General features: G+C 50.1%; 5 protein-coding genes across 5 annotated transcripts; 2 read left to right on the top strand and 3 right to left on the bottom strand.

Moving 5' to 3' along the window:
* Positions 1-220: 220 nt before the first annotated feature.
* Positions 221-1,840, bottom strand: FSUBG_644 (aquaporin; the record flags this gene model as incomplete). The annotated part of the gene is made up of 1 exon (XM_036684638.1): positions 221-1,840. The coding sequence occupies one exon, from the start codon at positions 1,838-1,840 to the stop codon at positions 221-223; it is 1,620 nt and encodes a 539-aa protein (XP_036543661.1).
* Positions 1,841-4,657: 2,817 nt separating this feature from the next.
* On the top strand, positions 4,658-6,015 carry FSUBG_643 (anaphase-promoting complex subunit 10; the record flags this gene model as incomplete). Its single annotated transcript, XM_036684627.1, has 2 exons — positions 4,658-5,433; positions 5,487-6,015. 2 exons carry the CDS (start codon positions 4,658-4,660, stop codon positions 6,013-6,015), a joined length of 1,305 nt encoding a protein of 434 aa, XP_036543660.1.
* A 618-nt stretch (positions 6,016-6,633) lies between these two features.
* Positions 6,634-9,897, bottom strand: FSUBG_642 (uncharacterized protein; the record flags this gene model as incomplete). Its single annotated transcript, XM_036684616.1, has 1 exon — positions 6,634-9,897. The coding sequence occupies one exon, from the start codon at positions 9,895-9,897 to the stop codon at positions 6,634-6,636; it is 3,264 nt and encodes a 1,087-aa protein (XP_036543659.1).
* Positions 9,898-10,582: 685 nt separating this feature from the next.
* On the bottom strand, positions 10,583-12,081 carry FSUBG_641 (ATPase domain protein; the record flags this gene model as incomplete). Its single annotated transcript, XM_036684605.1, has 2 exons — positions 10,583-11,008; positions 11,068-12,081. 2 exons carry the CDS (start codon positions 12,079-12,081, stop codon positions 10,583-10,585), a joined length of 1,440 nt encoding a protein of 479 aa, XP_036543658.1.
* A 1,590-nt stretch (positions 12,082-13,671) lies between these two features.
* FSUBG_640 (uncharacterized protein) lies at positions 13,672-18,347 on the top strand (the record flags this gene model as incomplete). The annotated part of the gene is made up of 5 exons (XM_036684594.1): positions 13,672-14,157; positions 14,212-14,527; positions 14,654-14,928; positions 14,989-15,910; positions 15,967-18,347. The coding sequence occupies 5 exons, from the start codon at positions 13,672-13,674 to the stop codon at positions 18,345-18,347; spliced, it is 4,380 nt and encodes a 1,459-aa protein (XP_036543657.1).
* Between the last annotated feature and the right edge of the window lie 378 nt (positions 18,348-18,725).

Raw genomic sequence — 18,725 nt, 5'->3', positions numbered from 1 at the left:
ACCAAACTCCAACCATTCAAGGCGCAATATCAGAAGAAACAAGTACCAAAATCCCGATTTCCTATCCATCTCTGGCGTGTTCGCATTTCGTGTATTTGTCATGTATTTGATTTCATGAAGCATCATTGGATTTGCTCATCAACTTTCATCGTGTATCGTTGATGGACCGTATCCATCTTGTTTTCACTCATAGCAGTCATGTTTTCATGAACTCGTCATTTTAGCTGCGGATCGAAGGTGTCTTGCCGCCGCCAAATGCGATCGAAGGAACAGCGTTAGACTGTACTTCAGCTCGCTTCTCAGGGTTTTTAGTAGGATCGTTGAGATCATCACCATCGGCACCGGGGTTAGCCATCTCGTACTCGAGAGTCTTGATGAACCAGTAGAAGCAGACAGCAATGAGAGAGCCAATTCCAGGACCAACCCAGTAGATCCAATGCTCAGAGTCGAAGGTACCGGTGATGACACAGGGACCAAAGCTTCGGGCAGGGTTGAGCGACCCACCAGTGAACTGAACACCGACCATCTCTGCAATGAAAAGAGCCAGGCCGATACCGACGGGAGCTATAAATGTGGCTCGGTGCTTCTCTTTGGCAAGCATGAAGATGGTAAAGACCAACTCAGCAGTAAGAAGAGCCTCAATGAACACACCCTGAACCAGAGATGCACCACCTCCCAGAGTAGTCCGAACATTGAATGTCTCAGGAAACAAGTATCGCACCATAACGGAGGCAAGCATTGACCCAAGAATCTGAGAGAGGAACAGGCAGATAGCTCTTGTCATGCTAATAGCCTTGACCATCAACATGGCGATAGTGACGGCAGGGTTGAAGAGACCACCGCTGATACGGAAGAAGACCCAAACATTGACCATGAGCGAGAACCCAAAGATGATGGAGATGTAGAGGAGCTTGGAAACGTTGAGACTGCCAGTAGACTCTCCTGTGGTAGTCTTGCTGTCGGTTTGTGCCTGAATATTGGCAACTTCTGTGCCGGCAAAGGCGAAGAAGAGGAACATGGTAGTGCCGATAAGCTCACCGAGACTGGCGACAAAGTGGTTCTTGAAATTCGAGTTCATCCATTGAGTCAAAGGAAGACGCATGATCTCTGATTTCTCCTTGGGACTGAGGTCACTCCACTCAAGCTTGCCTGTAGATATGTTGAAGCCATTGAGGGTAGAAGCACGTCGGTGATGAATAGGCCGATGAGGGTATCCCATCTCCTCGTCCATCATTCTGCGTCCGCCACTGGGAGGCATGCGAGGGTCATCACTGCTGTAGAACTCTTCGTCCGAATCATGAGGGTGCGCTCGGCGGCGGTTCATGAATGTGGGAGGTGGATAAGGGCCTCTTCTAGCAGTGTAACGATCATGGCGACCTTCATTCCGCCAGTATCGCTCATAGTCATTCACTGTGGGGTAGTCGGCAGCCTGGTCAAAGTCGTAGTCTTCACCACGATAGCGTCGTCGAGACGATTTCATGGAACCTCCAGAGTACTGAAGGGGCTCTCCGCCATCCTGAGAGAAGCGAGCCGTCTTGGGAGTGACAAAGTTACCGGTGCGAGAGCCAGGACGTACTCGACTAGGATCTTGACTGAGAACAGGCTGGAGGGGGACGACTGTATCGGCCTCGGAGTTTCTGTTGCTGGCTGGAGGGTTGTCTCCGTGGGTGATGACTGGAGTAAGAGCTGGGTTGGACGGTAGGCTGTCGGCTTCAGGAGAGTTGTCTCGCATGAAGGGAACTCTTTCATTAGAGGAGCCATTGGCTTCAGGAGGATTAAAGGCGGATGCGTTGATAGCGGGTGTGCTGCGAGCAGATCGGCTCTGTATGGAAGAGGACATGTCGGATGGAGAAGAAGAAGTGAGGGTCGTTTCAATAGTAGGCAAAGGGTCAAGAGACATCGAATGAAATCAGTTGAAAACCTAGGATGAGCTCTCGTCTTTCACTTTGAGAGATAAGTAGTTAAGATAATTGATAGTATTATAGATTGATAGCTGATAGAAATAGACGACGAAAGCCGATATTTATGATAAGAAGATGATCACCTCGTGAGGCTGAAGTCAGGGTCCTCAAAGGGATCACCAAGTGACCCGTCACCCCGACTCGGCCCTGATTCTTGAGGCTATCCTTGCTAATGACATCTTGAGGAAGGCATTGATGGTGGGTATGTAAGTTGAGTTCTAAAGAAAGCCGAGGCGTCAGCGTGCATCAGAACGAATAGAAGCCGCGCAAGTTGAGATGGGTAGCATGGAAGCCCTGAGTTAGACGAGCAGAAGCAAAGAGGAAGACCCAAAAGCTTGGATCTTGTGAGAGTCAGTGAAGGGACGAGTTTCATGGGAGGACCCTGAAGAGGAGCGAGCCGACGTGGCGCGAGGGAGGCCGGTAGTTAAGTGAAAACGAGAATGACGTAGCGCGAACGGCTGAAGATCTCAGCGATGGTGACAGCTTGGACCGTTAATCTGGATCGTTGCCAATGAGACGACGGGAGAGATGAGGCGCTACATTGGGCGATGAACCAGGATGATGGCTGTAGATGAGGCTGGCGATGCGGGCCCACTCGACTCAAGTTGAAGGATTAGTCTACACGTACGTAGACCGTGCATGCTCAAGGCGTTTCTAGCCAACGACGAGAAGAAATTTCAACTCCACGCAGAGCCATGAGCTTATGTTTCATGTTGAAAGGGTGCGCTAAGGAGCCAAGCCAGACGATGTCCTGCATGCCTCACTCTTAGTTGGCACGGCGAGACTGAAAGCGATATCGGTATCACCGTATGTACAACCTCAGATTCTGAGTATGAAGACAGACCCAGGGGCTTTGCCTTAGCTTCAGGTACGACACTGGCCGTTGAACGGTTACAACGGGCATGGTCAAGGCGTTGTTGCAGAGAGACTGGACGGGCAACCCGTGAGATTCAATTGATTAAGGAACTGTCGTATTGTTTCAATGTAACAAGATCGAAGATCATAGGGAATGGCAAATGGTGTTGCGCATTCGTCATCAGGATTAACCTCCCTGCTTGATGTAAGTCAGCGGCGTAGCATGATTTTCAGCGATCAATACGACTCCCAAGACCGGGGAAGATGGAGGGTAGGTACTATATTCATAGGCCCACAAGGGCCAAGATCAAAAGTTCATTGTAGTTGGGTTGAGAGCTGTCAGTGTCAGTGGACATTCTGTCGGTGAATGAATGACATGACATGCGTCAGATCTCGGACCAAGATTTTCTGGAAGCTGGGGTTGCAGTGATAGGCAGTTTTGGCGGGGTAAGGTACAGTAGATTCTAGAATATGAGGACCCTCCCTGTAAGTTGCAACCAGGAAGTTCGGTCGGCTACCTAAATAAGAGGCGACTTCGGTTATGATTAGGCTTTGGAGTGTGAAATTGGCTGCTCACTTGAACAACTGATAAAATATATCAGGAGGGAATTGTTTCTGCAAAGTTGTTGCATTGCATTGACTCGTAGCATTGGTTCTGCTTACGATGGGACTGAAGAAAGAGACTGGAAGTGATGATGTTTGAAACAATCAAGGCCGAGTCAAGATGGACAGGGATCAGCTTCAGCTGAGGTTGAGCTAGAAGCCAGAGAGAGACACCTAAAATAGATCCGACAGGGCACGTGATAGCGCGTCCAATTGTCCACTCAGATCCCGGGCATTTTCCAACGACAGCTTTAGTAGGTAGTTAGTACCTAGGTAGCTACAACCGCGACCGCGCCTATAATTGACTTTAGAGGAGCTAGGATCCATCCATCCATCCATCCATCCATACCTATCAGTGAGTGTTGGCAGTGTTAGCCAGTGGAGTTCCAAAGATCAAGTAATCACTGCCAATCAAGATGGACATCACTCGTGGCTCAAGAAGAACACGGCATGTAGCTGCCACTCATGCGAACCCAGACACAAACGCCAGGGCACAGGCAAACAGGGCCTCGAGCCCGAGACCTGTACCGTCGGATATAACCTCATCTCCAGTGCCTCAAGTTCCAGCTGCTACTCCAGGCGGCCCTTCTACTAGATTGCATCCGAGTCAAGGCGCTTCTCCTCTTGCTGCTGGTTCAATGGTTACGCCTGATGGTCCTCCAATTCATCGAACACCAGATCAACCTCCTGACCAGAGACGACGTCGAGCGCCTCCTCCTAATCCATTTCGTCTTTATAGAAGTAAGTGGAAATTTTCTTCAATTAAACTTGCATATTTAGCGTATCTTTCTGGCAGTGCCATGATCTCATATCGGTTGCCATCTTAAAGTGTTTGCAGCTGTAGTTGGCTGCCATTGGCCATCTGCCACTTCTCGACGGCTGCCACCAGTGATTCATTGCCCTCATACTTGCTCGATGGGTCTCTTTTTTTCTTATTGTTTGATGACTCGATAGGAACTAGACTGATGCAGTCATCTATCTACTATCTATCTCTCTTCTGCTCTTGTACCTTCTCTTCTTCTTCTTCTTCAAATATACACTTGATACTCCCTCAACGCATCGTCACCTCTCCCACTATCCCAATTGCACATTCTTCCAACAACTGTATTATCAACCTTTACCTTCTATCATCATCTTTCCTTTCTTCTGACCCCTTCATCTGCTGTTCTTAGCTTGATCACTCCCTCATCACTGAACTTGTTCCCCCTTTATCCGATCAAACCATCTCATCCCTGAACATGCCTTCGCGCCGCGAGATCTACATCCCTCCTCCTCCAGCCCCAACCCATCGGATCAACCGTGATCATCGCATCAAGCGAGTTCCACTCCAAGATCTCGCCTTCAAGAAGTCTAGTGGCGCTCTTCTCCAGCAGCGCAAGCGAGTCTTCCGAACCGTTCCTTCTCCGGACAAGGAGAACGTGGAAGCCTGCTACCGAGCCATTGATCATCTCAGTGTCACCTTTGAGGAGTGGTATCAAGAGCGCATGCGACTTCTCCGCCAATCACGACGATTGCGAACAAGTATTAACAACATTTTCCTAGCTGCCCAGCAGCCTACAGACCGATCTCGTCTAAGCATGCCTCCCCGCGATTCCGACGCCTCTAGCTCCGATGCTGAGCCTGACGAGAGTATTCTCTTCAACCGCGCTCGCCCAATGGCTGCTCCCGTTGGCCCTTCTTCTGATGCCACAATGGCTTATAATGACGGCCAAGCTGCTGAGGACGATGCTGATCAGCGCACTCTTTCTCACTCCCATGAAGAGTATGAGGATGAGAACTCAATCGGCGAGGAAGAAGATGATGATGTCGACGAAGACGAAGACGAGGATGAAGAAGAAGAAGAAGAAGAAGAAGCCGCTGAACACGACCAAGCCCATGAAGCTGCTACCCTTTTCGACCCTGCTACTGCTGGCCTAAAGGAGATTTCCAACCTTGCCCGTTTCACTGTTAGCAGCCACAAGCCTGGCAATGGTGTTGAGGAGCTAAAGAGCGATGATCTCAAGCTCTTCTGGCAGTGAGTTCATCACACATCTCTCATACACTATTCACCCGACTAACACTTCTCAGATCCGATGGCCCTCAGCCTCACAAGCTCACCATGTATTTCACCAAGCGTGTTGGTATCCGCGACATTCGCTTCTACGTTGACTACAACGAGGACGAGTCCTACACCCCTACCAAGATCGTCTTCAAGGCCGGCACCAGCGAGAACAATCTCATCGAGTTTGCTACCGTAGCTCTTGAGAACCCCTCCGGCTGGCAGCAGGTTCCCATCGCCGGCGCCGGCGGTGGCCCTGACGGCAACACCCTAGTCGCTTGGGTCGTTCAGATGCAGATCCTCGAGAACCACCAGAACGGCAAGGATACCCATCTTCGCGGTATCAAGATCTATTCTTTCGACAACGACTCCGCCCTTGGCCCCGGTCGCGATGGTAACCCTGTCGAACATGTCCTCGACCTCATGGATACAGCCACTAGCCATATCAACCCCAGTTCTACTCGTTCGCGCCTCAGCAACTTTGGAACTCCCAACTTTGAATCTGGTGAGGGAGGTCTCGCCATCCCTGAATTCATGCGGGAGCCTGAGATCCGCTAAGGAATCTCCGAACCACCACGAACGGTACTATACTTAACTTGTCTTGCGATTTGTCATGTTGTGAACTCGATAACTGCACGGCAGGCATTATTTTCCTTTTCCTTCTACTTTTCTATTTTGGGACTCGGTATTCATGACGGACTCGGAGTGCTTGGGTCACTGGCACAAGAAAAAGCATTTCGGTGGAGTTTGGAGTAAAAGACACTTGTTTGTTATCATGGTCCGCGCCCAACGATGGCTGCACTGGTGCGATGGATTTGCTGGCATTATAAATTGCGCCTGAGCAACTGGCTAAAGTAGACGGATGAGAGATGATAGATACCAGAATTTGCATTGATTCGGGTTCTTTAATGCCACCTTTTATAAAATGACCTGCATTATTAAGATAATGGTGAGAAATTGCGACTAGTAGTCCTTCTATAATTCATGTTATCCACGGTATTGTCCATGTTTCTCCCCTTGACATACTCCTTCCATTAGCCACTGAAGTATTACTACAACACCCGCTGTTTCTACTGTCGAGGCCATCTTGGTGGTAACTTGTACTAATACGCCGGATCCCTCCCAAAACTCTATCAATAATCTGCCACATTGTGGCCCTCATGTTCCTTTTCTCTCTTACATAACGCGCGCTGGCAAATCTTCCATATCGTCCATAACGCTGTCTGAATCGTCGGCGGCAGCCGATACCTCAGGCACGCCAGCGGATCGGAATCTGCTAGGCGTCTTTCGCTTGCGCGTCTGAGCCTCGTCAACCTCAGAGTTGTCCTCTGCGGGAGCCCCGGCCTGAACCTCCACATCATCCTCAATTGGGTCCTGAGAAGGGGCCGCACGTCTAGCAGATCGACGACTGGGTGTGGCTCTAGCCGGAGTAGATCTGGCAGCTGACTTGCGAGGGGGCTTAGGTGCCTTCGCCTTGCCCATACCTGTTCTCTTTGCAACGCGGGTTGCCTTGGGGGGAGCTGGCTCATCAAACACAGGAGTGCTGGCGGGCTTAGCGACAGGCACAGGCTCCTCTTTCATTGGTGCACCGACGGGCTGTTCAGGCTGTTCAGGCTGTTCAGGCTCTGCATGATCTGCAGAAAGAGCTGGGTCAACCATTTCAGTATCCTCCATGGGAGCCAGGTTTGCAACCGCAGCAACGGGATCCATTGATGCCATCGGGGCTGTGTCAAAGTCTTCCATTGGTGCGATAGGCAGATCAGGGTTGATGTTCTCATCAGGAACGACGTATTCACCCTGCGGTTGTTCGGTTTCCTCCTCATCGGCCTCGTTAACAAATTCGGCGCTCATGTGGTTCTGACCATTGGCAGAAGCGTTGTTGTGAGAAACGTGGGTGGTTGGGATACTATTCACAAACTCCATTTCCTCCGCATCGTCGAAAAGAGCATCGTCGACATTAGGAAGCTCGCCAGTCTGGGCGTACAAATTAAGCAGGTATTGTGCAGAGTCTCGTACAGTCTTCTGTTCTGACTCCGGTACACTTTGCTTCAGGCGTCGCCAAAGAAGCATCTGCGTTGGTCGATGCCAGCTGTTGCGGAACTGCTTGTCAACCAGTCTCTGCCAAGGAATCTTGGCCTCAATCGATGCGGATGAGCCTGAGATGGCCATGATCATACGATATCGTTCTTCCTCCGGCATCGCGGCAATTTGACGACGGGCCTTCTCAAGGCGGAAAGAAATAGATGCATCGGGCGCATGTGACACCAACTTATCCTTGCCGTGAGTCTTGATGTTCATGGCTCTCCATTTGGTGATACACTGAAGTCGACTGCGAGTTCTCCCCATACGCTCACTGATGTTTTGCCAATCGATGAGTTCCTCGTACGGCTTCTTGAGCAGTTCGCGGGTGGGTTGGATGATTCGTAACTCGTCAATGGCGGCCATGGCCTCCATTACATACTGCGTCAGATTACCCTCTTCCTCTTCGTCCCAGGTGTCTTTCCGCTGGGAGTCTCCGCAGATGATGTAGTTTCGATAACGATCCCGAAGATCTTCTGGGTGACGGTTGATGATACCAGCAATTTTGGACCACTTTGTTCCGTTGGCCTCAATCAGGTCACGGAGCTCGGCATCTTGCTCACTCGTCCAAGTACCACGAGCAACGAAGTTGTGGAACTTCTTTCGGGTGATATTGATGATTTTCTGTCTGTGTCGGTCTGGGCATGTTGCAAAGATGCGTGCCCAAAGGGCGGCATGCTCATCACCAGCGGTTGTACCTCCAGGAGCATGGATCATAGCATTCAGTTCATGTTGCTCCATGTTGCGCTCGACACGGTAACCCTCGACTGCCTGTGCGATACGACCAAGTTCCTCATCGGTGAATCGTCCCTGGGTGAAGCCAGCCATTCGGTTTCGTCGTCCGGTTGCTGGATTGCCATAAAGGTCGTCGTCATCTCTAACCTCCATGTCTTGAGACGAGAGTGCACGGTTGGCTTCGGACTTTCTACGATTTGAAGCCTTCTTGGTGCGCTTTCGTGGCATCGGTGTCATGGCAGAAGGTGATGGGAGGTCACCCTCGGGAACCTCGGGGGAAGGCGATTTCTCAAAGAACGTAGGCTTTGCCTTCTTAGCCTTGCCCGATCGTGTTCGCTTGGCGCTGGCACTAGGGGGGTTTGAGGCCTGAACTGGGCTTCCGGGAACATCGTACACATCATTGCTTGTATGGGGACGCTGTGCAGATGTTGGAACTTCCATCTCCTCAGGGTGCACAGATGAGTCTTGTGTGTTGGGTTGGGTTTGGCCGTTGATGTGCGCATTCCACACGTCCCTGGCCACTTGCTCAAGCTCCTGGTGTTCTGTGTTCTCTTGCCCATTGATTGCAGAAAAGCCAGACACCTCATTCTCCTGATCCTGGGTCTGCTTCGCTGATGCATCAATGTCCATCTCGTCATGAGCGGTACTACCTTCTCTTGATCGAGCATCATCACGCACCTCGAGGCGTGCAGCACTGGGAGATTGGGGTGCATCCTCTGCGACGTCATCGTAAATGGCAGCTGGGCGAGCTGCGTCTCTGGTGCGGAGGAAAGAGGCAGCTTGAGATTCTTTGGTGTCTGCTTCCTCAATTTGGCCATCCTGTGTTCCTGGTTCTGCCAGCTGTGATTCGATGTCGGCTGCCTCGTCACGGGATCTTCGCTTCTTGCGTTGCTTGCCGTCAATAGAATCCGAGAGGTTGCGCTTGCGCTTGGGTTGAGTAGCAGGAGCAGCCATCTCATCATCAAGGTCAGCAGCCAAGTTGTCCAGAGGTTGAGATGGGAATATGGTTGCTGTGTTGTTTTCGACCATGCTATCGGGGATTTCGACCGGTACAATTGACTTTTTCTTGGACTTTTTGGACTTGCGCGAGGATTCTTCGGCAGCTGGCAGTTGTGGAGATTCACTCTCATTTATGCCCTTCTGTTTGCGCCCCTTCTTGTCGCGCTTGTGCTTTCGGGATTGAGAGGACGGTATGTCTTCCGACATGGGCGCCTCAGATGCCTGGTCTTCCTGGGACGCGTTGTCGAGTTGCGAGGTGTAGGGGGCTTGTGTTGCGTTGCTGTCGAACATTTCGAGCGTGCCAAAGTCTTGGTCCTGAACGTCGTCTTCTGGACCATCCTGAGCATCGCCATCGTAGTTGTCGAAACCGCTCATCTCGTCAATTGGCCGGCTCTCGGTGCCAACTTCGTCTTGGGTCAACTCGAGTGACTGCATTAGCTCTTCTGGAAGCTCTTCTTGGGGTTCGTTCTTGAGCTGCTGCTCGTTCTTGTGGCCTTGGTTGCCGTCGCGGTCTTCGTCGTTTTGCTTATCTGGCCTGTTGGACTGGGAGCCGGGCATTAGAGACCATAGGGTCGACGCGAGGCGGAAGTCAGGCCACTTGCTACTACCGTTGCCGTTGCCTGACATCGGTGAACTGCTTCGCGACGATAGCTTCTTTCTCGTCGACAGAACGCGAGTTGAGGATGTAGGGTAAGGGGAAATTGGAAGAAGGTGTGGGGCGTCACGAAAAAACTGACGGCGTGGTTAACCTAGAGATGGTTGCTCCCTCCCTTCGCGTTGTCGTGACATTGATCACGTGAACCCCACACCCACCCCTTTCATGTGCACGAAGCTGAGAGTCAAGAGAGCAGTTAGGAGAGGCAAGAAAACTCAAGGCCTTGACCCTACTTAAGCAATAATACAATGTAATATAAGCCTAGGAGATTTTATATCGAGTTTATTTTAGTATCCTCTTCTTAAGTACTAAGCTTTCTTACTCCCCGAGAGTCACCTAGTCATGATGTTAAGCTACACTCGAAGCATTGAGAGTCAAATACATGCTGTGGTTGTTTATTACACTACTCTAAAAAAATAGTACAGGTTTGTACAGAGTTATTTCGACACGTGCCAAGGAAATATATGCAAGTCAGTCAGTTATTGTACAGGTCGCTTCATCAGACCCAAAAACATCCACCACCTGCGCCTGTCCTTCAACATTATTCCAGTCATACCTCATTCAGGCGTATACGACCAGAGAAACCAATAACAACGATAGGGCGTCATAATTCCCATTGATCTCCATGGGAGCGATCCAAAAATGCACGTAATTGCCTCAGTCATCTTCCTTCTCAGCCTCCTTCAGCTTCACTGTAATACCCTTGCGATTATGCTCGATCTCATACTGTCCACCAAGAACCAAGTCTTTGGCAACAAGCTCGCGAGTACGTCCCAAACTCTCGATATCAGCGATTCTTTGTATCGTGCCTTCCAGGTGCTTCTCAAAGTTAGGCTCAGCACAAATTTCTCTGAAGGCCCGATGCATTGGAACGCTGCTCGCTCGAACATCTGCCTCGCTGGTAATGCTGAAGAGGTTCAATCGATCGAGATCTCGGATAAAATCACAGCGGGTCATGATTTGCTGAGCGATGTGGAAAGGGTAGGTCGGAAGCACATGTCCAACGACAGGGTCGTAGCTCTCATGCTCTTCCATATCATGTTCCTTATCAACCAATGCCTTGGCCAAACACATAGCGGCAGCCTGTGATTCGGTCAGTAACTTGTCTCTGCAAATGCAACGTAGTATTTCTTCAAACTTACAGCCCACTTCTGTTGATCCATGACATCGTCATCCATCTCTGGACCGAGAATCCAACACTGGTTGAGGAACCACTTCTTTTCAATTTCCTTGATCGTTTCGCAAGTTCCCATCATATCCCTGCTCTTTGCTACGCGATTGAGAAAGCTCAGCCGCCCTCCGACCCTCTCATAGACTTCTTCGAGAACCTGGGCGTCAATGCTTTCTTTCCAGTACTTCTGACGATATCGCTGGAGAGCCGAAATAGCTTGTTGTTTAGGTAGATCAGTGACAGGGAGAACCTCCATTCTGGTAGCAAGCTGCTTGAGGCGCTCATACACCCAGTAGTCATCAGAGTTGAAAACCATAGTGACAATATTGGCTGCAGCCCACTGTTCAGCCCGTTGCTGCAGTAGTTCAATGACATCTCGACCATCGTCATCATGGCGAAGGAGGTGCATCTGGTTGACAATCACCACCAAAGGCTTGCCCCTTTCTCTTCGCTTCTGCATGGCCACTTTCTCCAATTTGTTGAGAGCACGTTCAATGTCCAGAAGAGCTGTGGTTTCGCGGGGACCCCTCTCGCTGAAGTACCCTCCGATGTAATCCTCGTGAAACTCATAATCGAGGGCCTTGCCAAGACGAATACGGAAGATCTCCAAGTCTGCATGCGCTTCGAACATGGCAACACCATCACCCTCATTCTTTCGCATAGCATCAATAAGCATGCTGCTCTTACCGGACCCCTTATCGCCGATCAAAAGGTAATAATGCCCAACAACGCGCCCCATGACGATGTCATCAACACGCTGCTGCTCTGGGCGGTATATCCAATGTTCGCCAGAGCCACCTGGCTGATGAGGAACATCTTTACCAATTGCGGCCAAATCCAGGACGGGATCGCCTGGCTCAAAAGCATGGTTCATTTTTTGGAGGACAAGCATCTTGTAGAACTTGTGATAAATATAGCCCGCAGCAGCAAAACCCAGACCCAACACCACTATGGACGCAAAGGTCGTGGCCGCGGCCTCTCCCATCTTGCCTAGAAGTGAAGATTCTGAGGACGAGGAGGACCTGGGTCCTTTCTGAGTCTCTGCTTCTGCCTCTGCATTATACTCGGTTGCTTCTTCTGCTTTGAATAGTTAGTAATAATTCAATTCTATGTCGATTTCTGGGCTTCCTGCAACATATTCATTTGGCACGCAGCGATTCCCGCTTTTCAGCTTGATCCCTACTTGCAGATCAAAAAGCCCAAAGCCAGTCTCGATAAGATGCTGACTGAGAGTGCCGTTTCTGGAAACAGAAATGCAAATACTGGAAACCCTGGGTTACCCAAGTTTTGCTGCGAAGAGTCGCCCCTTGATGGGATTGTGTGACAAAAGACAAGAGTTAAATATCAATCAATACCTTTTCTTTTGCGAGCTTGTGATGAGAATCGAAGCTTGCTGACAACAACATTGCAATTTGTGCATCTCGGCCCTGGATACCGAATCTGCGATCCAACTGGTCGTGCCAAGTTCAAGGAGCTGACAGGTTGGTTGAGGCGACGCACCAGGCGCCCTGAATGCCTCAAAATCATAATTAATTGATTTTCAGTGAAATAGAGAAAGACGGAAGCAGTTCCACGAGTTAACTGACGTGCCGGTTGAGGCTATCAAGAGTTACACCAACGCCAGTAGAACAAAGGAGAGAAGAAAAGGAACGGAGTAGGACGACCAGTGGCTTCGTGGCACCAAAGGAACAGACAGTCAGTCCAATTCAAGCTTGCAAGGATCTAAAAAACAAAGTTAGCTCAGGTTCCTGGGTGTGCTGCGTCAGAGCAGATTCGGGGCCACCAGTGACACTTAGCTGTCCTGAAACTGGCTGCCATTGGCCTTGGCAGCGAGACTTGACCAGATCCTCGGCGACAGCTGCAGAAGCTCCCCCTGTAATTCCACAGAGGGTGCCCGCTATTTCTCGCGCTAGTGCAAAAACCACTGTAATTTTAGCGGGGAGTGCAGGAGGCCTCGTCAATTGAGTTGAGACTCAGCAGGACAGGGGGTTTTAGATGCATGTCACCGAATGGATCTTTCCCACTCACTCTGAAATGACCTCATGAGATACGGGGTTAACTAACAACTTCAGCTTCACGCCAGTAACGAATATCGCCAATGATTCGAATCGCTATCAATTAATGGCAGTCAAATGTACTATTAGGCCACGTGATTAGTCTGCAATGCTTTCAAACAGCCGCATGGAAGGAAGGTGTGAACAGTGACGCGACCACAAACGATTCTGGCCACATTCATCATGAACAAACGTACCGACCTATACAAAAACAAAAACAACAAGAAGCACCTCGCGCAAACGGCTCTTTTAATAGCCAGCCAGAATACAGCGGCTACTTTGGATCAGTCCCGACCTGCAGACTTTTTTTTCCCTTTCGCGCCCTTTCCACCTTTATTCACTGCCGCGATCAATATTCAGCGGCCTTTCACTCTCGCAATATCTTCTTCTCCATTCACAGATCTATTCCTTCCACTATTTTAATCCTCTTCGTCTCTGAAAAGTGCATCATGGGCGATCGCGCTGTATAAACTTTCTCCTCCGCACTCTGAGCACATACTTCGGCAGAATATCACGAAGCGATGCCGCCATATGCTGCTGAACTCGAAACCTGGTGGTTAGGGATAGGCTACGAAGCCCTTAAACAACTGGTCAACGATGAATCAGATGATCTCAACTCTCGACAGTGTGGCTTTGCGCAGCAGATGCAAACGAGGCTTTTGGCATTCGATAACGACCAAACCATTCAAGCCTCCCTTCAAACAACCTGGCCAGCGATCCGTGCAGCAAGAGGAGTTGACTATGACGCGAATAGTCGCAAGAATTCCAAGTACATAGCTTCCAATATCTTCCGGAAGCCCCCTGATGGAGGTATTGACTTTGAACGCGCCATGGATGGCCTTGGCTACCTCGATGCCATCGAAATTCGTCGCCTTCGCCTCCTTGAAGCCACCCATGCTGCCATGGAGACCATCTCACCGACAGAAAGTCAACTCCAAATGCTCCAAGAGCTTGATAGAACTTCTACCGCAAACTTTCGGCTTCTACACGCCGGTTTCAGAGCCTGTGTAAGATACATACTGCTCCCCCAATGCGCTTTTGTGAACTGACTACCCCCTTAGATCCTTATTGAAGAATTGACGAGAGACTCCGAGTGCAGGAAGGAGATCCCTCAAATTATGGGAATGTTCAATGCTCTTGTGCCTTCAGATGTGTTTCTCGAAGACGAAGATGATGTCGATCCAACCCCACACTCACCGGGTCTTCGCGACAGTGTTCGGTTTTCTGTCTTTGAGCACCTGATGTCCGATCACCCCTTCTCCCCTCAGCAGCAAGAAGTCATTAAAATGAAGCTGTCTGGCTGGTGTGAGGTCCCAGGGTATCCTCAAGCCAGAGATGCTATGGTGAGATATTGTGAAGAGTTCAAGAAGATAGAAGGTGTGTGCTTAGCGATCATGAACAATCTTGAACGAAAGTCATTCAGCACCGGATCGTATCATGTAGCATCTCCAAACTTGTTCTCGTTGTTTGATACAGACAATTCACGAAGCTCTGGGTGTTCAGCAAATGCAACCCAGGGCGCGAGCGCTATTTTCACAACTGCGACTTCAAACGACAACCAGGACTCTGCGCCAACAACACCCTTAAGCCCATGGGTTCTATCGACTTCGCATCCTCTACTAAAAGGAATGCCTGGAAGAGAAATGAGTCCAGCTAAAACGGACGGTGCTCTTTTTTCTCAAGATCTCAGCGCACCACCCGTCCTGTCCTATCCTGATAATCTCTCCAAAACAGAGTTTTTTCAGCACCCATTCACCCGAAAGCTCGACATGTCGCCGGTCGAACAAGCAGCTTTGGGTCTTATTTTACCCCGAGAAATTGACAGTCGAGATTTCTAGTACGATCCCGACAGCGACGATGAGGGTAGCGACATGCCACCTGTGCCCCCCTTACCACACATTCCCGAGAGACTCAAAGCACATCTCACACCCAGCGTTTTGGACAAGATCAAAAAGAGAATGCGCTATCAGTCTGATAAATCCGAAAGGACAGACCAAAGTGTTGTGCCGTCCCAGGCACTGGACCAGCATGTGGGCACTTCTACTACACGCAAGTCAAGTGATAGAAAGCGCTGGCCGTCGCTCAAAGCAAACATCTCAGAGCCAATATCTATCATAGGCCTATTTCCGGGGAGTCTGGGCTTTGAAACCAACAGCTATGAGGCCCCTAATATATTTTCGAGCCCATTACAGAGTCCCAAATCACCCCCGAGACAGATCACCATGGGAGGAAGTACCCTCCGGCCTTTTCACAGAAGGGGTAGAAGTATTGGATTGAGTTGCCAACTTACGAAACCACGTCTATCACCTATGGAGTACTGTCGAATGTACCTGATGGAGAAGCACTTATCCGACTGCGAAGATCGACCATGTGAACTCCCACCCCCCTACAAACACTGGTTCTGGACGAACCACTACAAGCAATTTCTGGTAATACCACAAATACCAAAAGGAATCCGGCGTGATTTGGAGCCTATGGCTTTTGGATTCAATGTAGAAAGCACTGCCGCAGATGGATATGCTGCTGATTCTGATGGGGAATCAGTATCAACTGTAAGGCCAGAAACTTACGCCAATGGGCCCATGCGTCTATCACTTCACTTAGGTGGCGAGCCGATCATTCTACCCTCATTCATGGATACCTTGCGTTTCAACATAAGTAATGCTCAGGCCAGAAAGGCCTCAGAGTTGGACAAAGAAGCCGGGGATGGCGGTGAAGGCGCTGAACCTGGAGATAAGGATATGGTTGTGCCACGTAGAGGTACGTCATCTGTTTTTCTCTCCAAAGTCGTTTATAATAACTACTGACAAAACTAGTGCCAGCCGGGGGCGAGGTCGAAGATTGGCGGCCTATGAGTGAATATGAACCAGACGAGAACGACAAGATAGCAAGTGCCGGCACACCAATTGGACCTTCTGGAGACAATGATTCGACTGAGGACTTAGACAAGACCAAGAAGGGCACGGGGACTGCGGCTCACTTCGCATACTTCGACGATGCAATTACCCTTCAAGATCAGCGAACACCATGTTTGCCCGACGCGGGCACCCCTTTTACGTGTGAGAGTGTCAGGGAGAATGATCTGATAGGCCACCCAGATCAAGCTGATAGACAAGTGTACAACAACACTGGTAGCTTCAGGCTTTCGAGGCAGTTATCCCGTATATGTAAAGACGAAATGTCTGTTTTTGATTTTGCCACCCCAAGGCCTAGAGGCAAGACTGTTGGCTGCACTCCCCAGCCGCTGGCAACAACAGATACACAGAGTCCCCTTGCTCGTTTCCCTATCGCAGTTCAGCCAACTCATCGACTGACTCCAGGAACACTTACAAAACGTGTTGTTGGTGACTCTGGCGGTAAAATCCTCTTTGAAGATACCCGACAAGCAAGATTAATCCCAAGTCCTGGTGATAAGTATCACCAAGGGCTTTCTGCGGACCTATGGGAGGCCGACACAGAATCAATCATCTCTGAACTCCAACCAAGTCCCTTGCATATCAACCGCCGGAAACATAGGGCTACCACTGATGAATCTGACCGTAGATGCCCAAGATTGTTTGATAGGGGGTATGCTGATCCGCCTACCACACTTGAGATGCTTAGGATCAGCGCCCCACCTGAGCGAAACGATCCCTTCGATCGCTTCGGAGATGAAGATGATGCTCTGACAGAAGGAGATCGTACGCCTCGTGGGCTAGGACAACAAGAGCAAGGCCTCCTACAGGCAACACCTGCGCCAAGAGGCCTTCAACGTTCGGCTTCCACAATTGTCACCCCAACACAGTCTATGAAAAGGCTCGAACACAAAGCATCCTTCAACCTGGAAGCCATGGCGCAATCAGGTTTCACCCCGGAGCATCGTAGGGAAAGCATTTCGAAGGATACATTTCCCGGGTCTGGCATAATGCTCAACCTCCAGAGCACTCAGGAACGTCTTAAATGCCCTCCTCAAGATTCTGATGGAATTGAAATGAGTACACGCATAACAGAGAAGATCCCCAAAGCAAGACGCTTGCCCGATTTGCCGGACTCTGGGAGGCATGAACGCGCTTTTGCTCCAAAAGAATGGATGAGGGCTTTGGCAACTACACCCCGAAAGTCCAGAACCATGCCGCGAAACGACGGACGAATTGAGACGCATGGGGAGGCTTCTTCTGGGGTAAACTGGCGAAAGACTTTGTTTCAGCCAAGTGCGACCATGGATGACGGAGATGTTGAGCGTTCAACATTGGCCATTACGCGAGACTTCTCGCAGCCTCAGAAGCTCCAAAAGCCGGCATCGCGAGCGAGACTTACTCCCAGCAGCACTTACCGTCCATCAAACCAGCAGCTCGATCAGTCAACTCGAACCTCGTCCTTGATGCCTCCCGGAAGCGAGGCAGACGTTCCCGAGCGAAGAACCCCATCACCCACCGCATCACAAACCACTGTCGTTCCACGAACACCATCCTCCAGCATCAGCAGTATCTTTCGAAAGCGTATACGTTCGGACTACAATCCCCCAGCAACTCCCCGAACGCCGGCTGAGCCCACCTTGGCATGGTCCCCGTTTGTTAACTGCGAACCCGAACCACCTTGCGCGTCGCCATGGGTCTCGGGTAATGGCGAAGGGAAGAGAGAGAAAGAAAAACGAGCGGCATACTTCCGGGACAAGGTCGAGCGTGAGTTTCAGAATAGACAATCGCCAAAGAGATATAGTCGTAAGGACTCCCTCGAAAGTGCGGCTAATGGGGACTCTGTTCAAAACAACGTCGCTACCGATAATAGGACGAGTAAAGAGAGTCTTATACAATGGAAGCAGTTCCTCGAAGATGCCCCGGAACCGCTATTCTCATCACCTACGCCGCCTGTGCCGCCTCTTCCTTCTGAGTCTCAGCTAAACATCGCACTCGATCGACCTCCCAGACAGACACAAACCACTACTGAGGCAACCGCGCGGGTTGAAAAGATTCCAGCTGCTGCATATCGAGACAAGAAACCCCAGGGATTAACAGTAGAGACACGTAAGCTACGTAAAGCAATGCGTGAGGGGGCACAGACCCCAAGTAGAAACAAGTCGACGACGCCCGCCAGCGGAAGCAGCTTCAGGTCTACGTTTCGTTTGGAGGGAAGACGAATGAGCTTTGGACGACCAGCGGCCGACCATGAGTCCCAGGGTAAAGGGCGAGAAACCGAGACTTTTCCAAGATGCAAGTGAATTGGTAAATCTATGTTGCAGGCTCACAACAGATGCCTACCTTTATACGATGTTTGCTATTCTGTATATTGGGCCATGGCTGAGACGGAGAGGCATCTGTCAAGATAGTTACATGACCGATTTGACTACCTAGATTTGTATGTAGTTGCGATTCGGAGGACTTTGCACAAAGCTCCTCGAAGATACAACAAGACAAGTGTACAGCCTCTAGCATATGATCTTATTGTATTCGCCAAATAGAAGGATTCGGTCCTATTCTACCAGCCCGCTAGCTAGCCCCGATAAGGCAGGGAAAGAGGCAGTTCAGATATAATTTCATCATCGAGTCTGATCTTAAAAGACCTTGGATTATAATAGATCTGGTCCAATAATGAGATT

The sequence above is a fragment of the Fusarium subglutinans genome, assembly GCF_013396075.1.
Source record: "Fusarium subglutinans strain NRRL 66333 chromosome Unknown NRRL66333_c0000003, whole genome shotgun sequence".
Lineage (NCBI taxonomy): Eukaryota > Fungi > Ascomycota > Sordariomycetes > Hypocreales > Nectriaceae > Fusarium > Fusarium subglutinans.
This window is presented reverse-complemented; position numbering and strand designations above follow the sequence as displayed.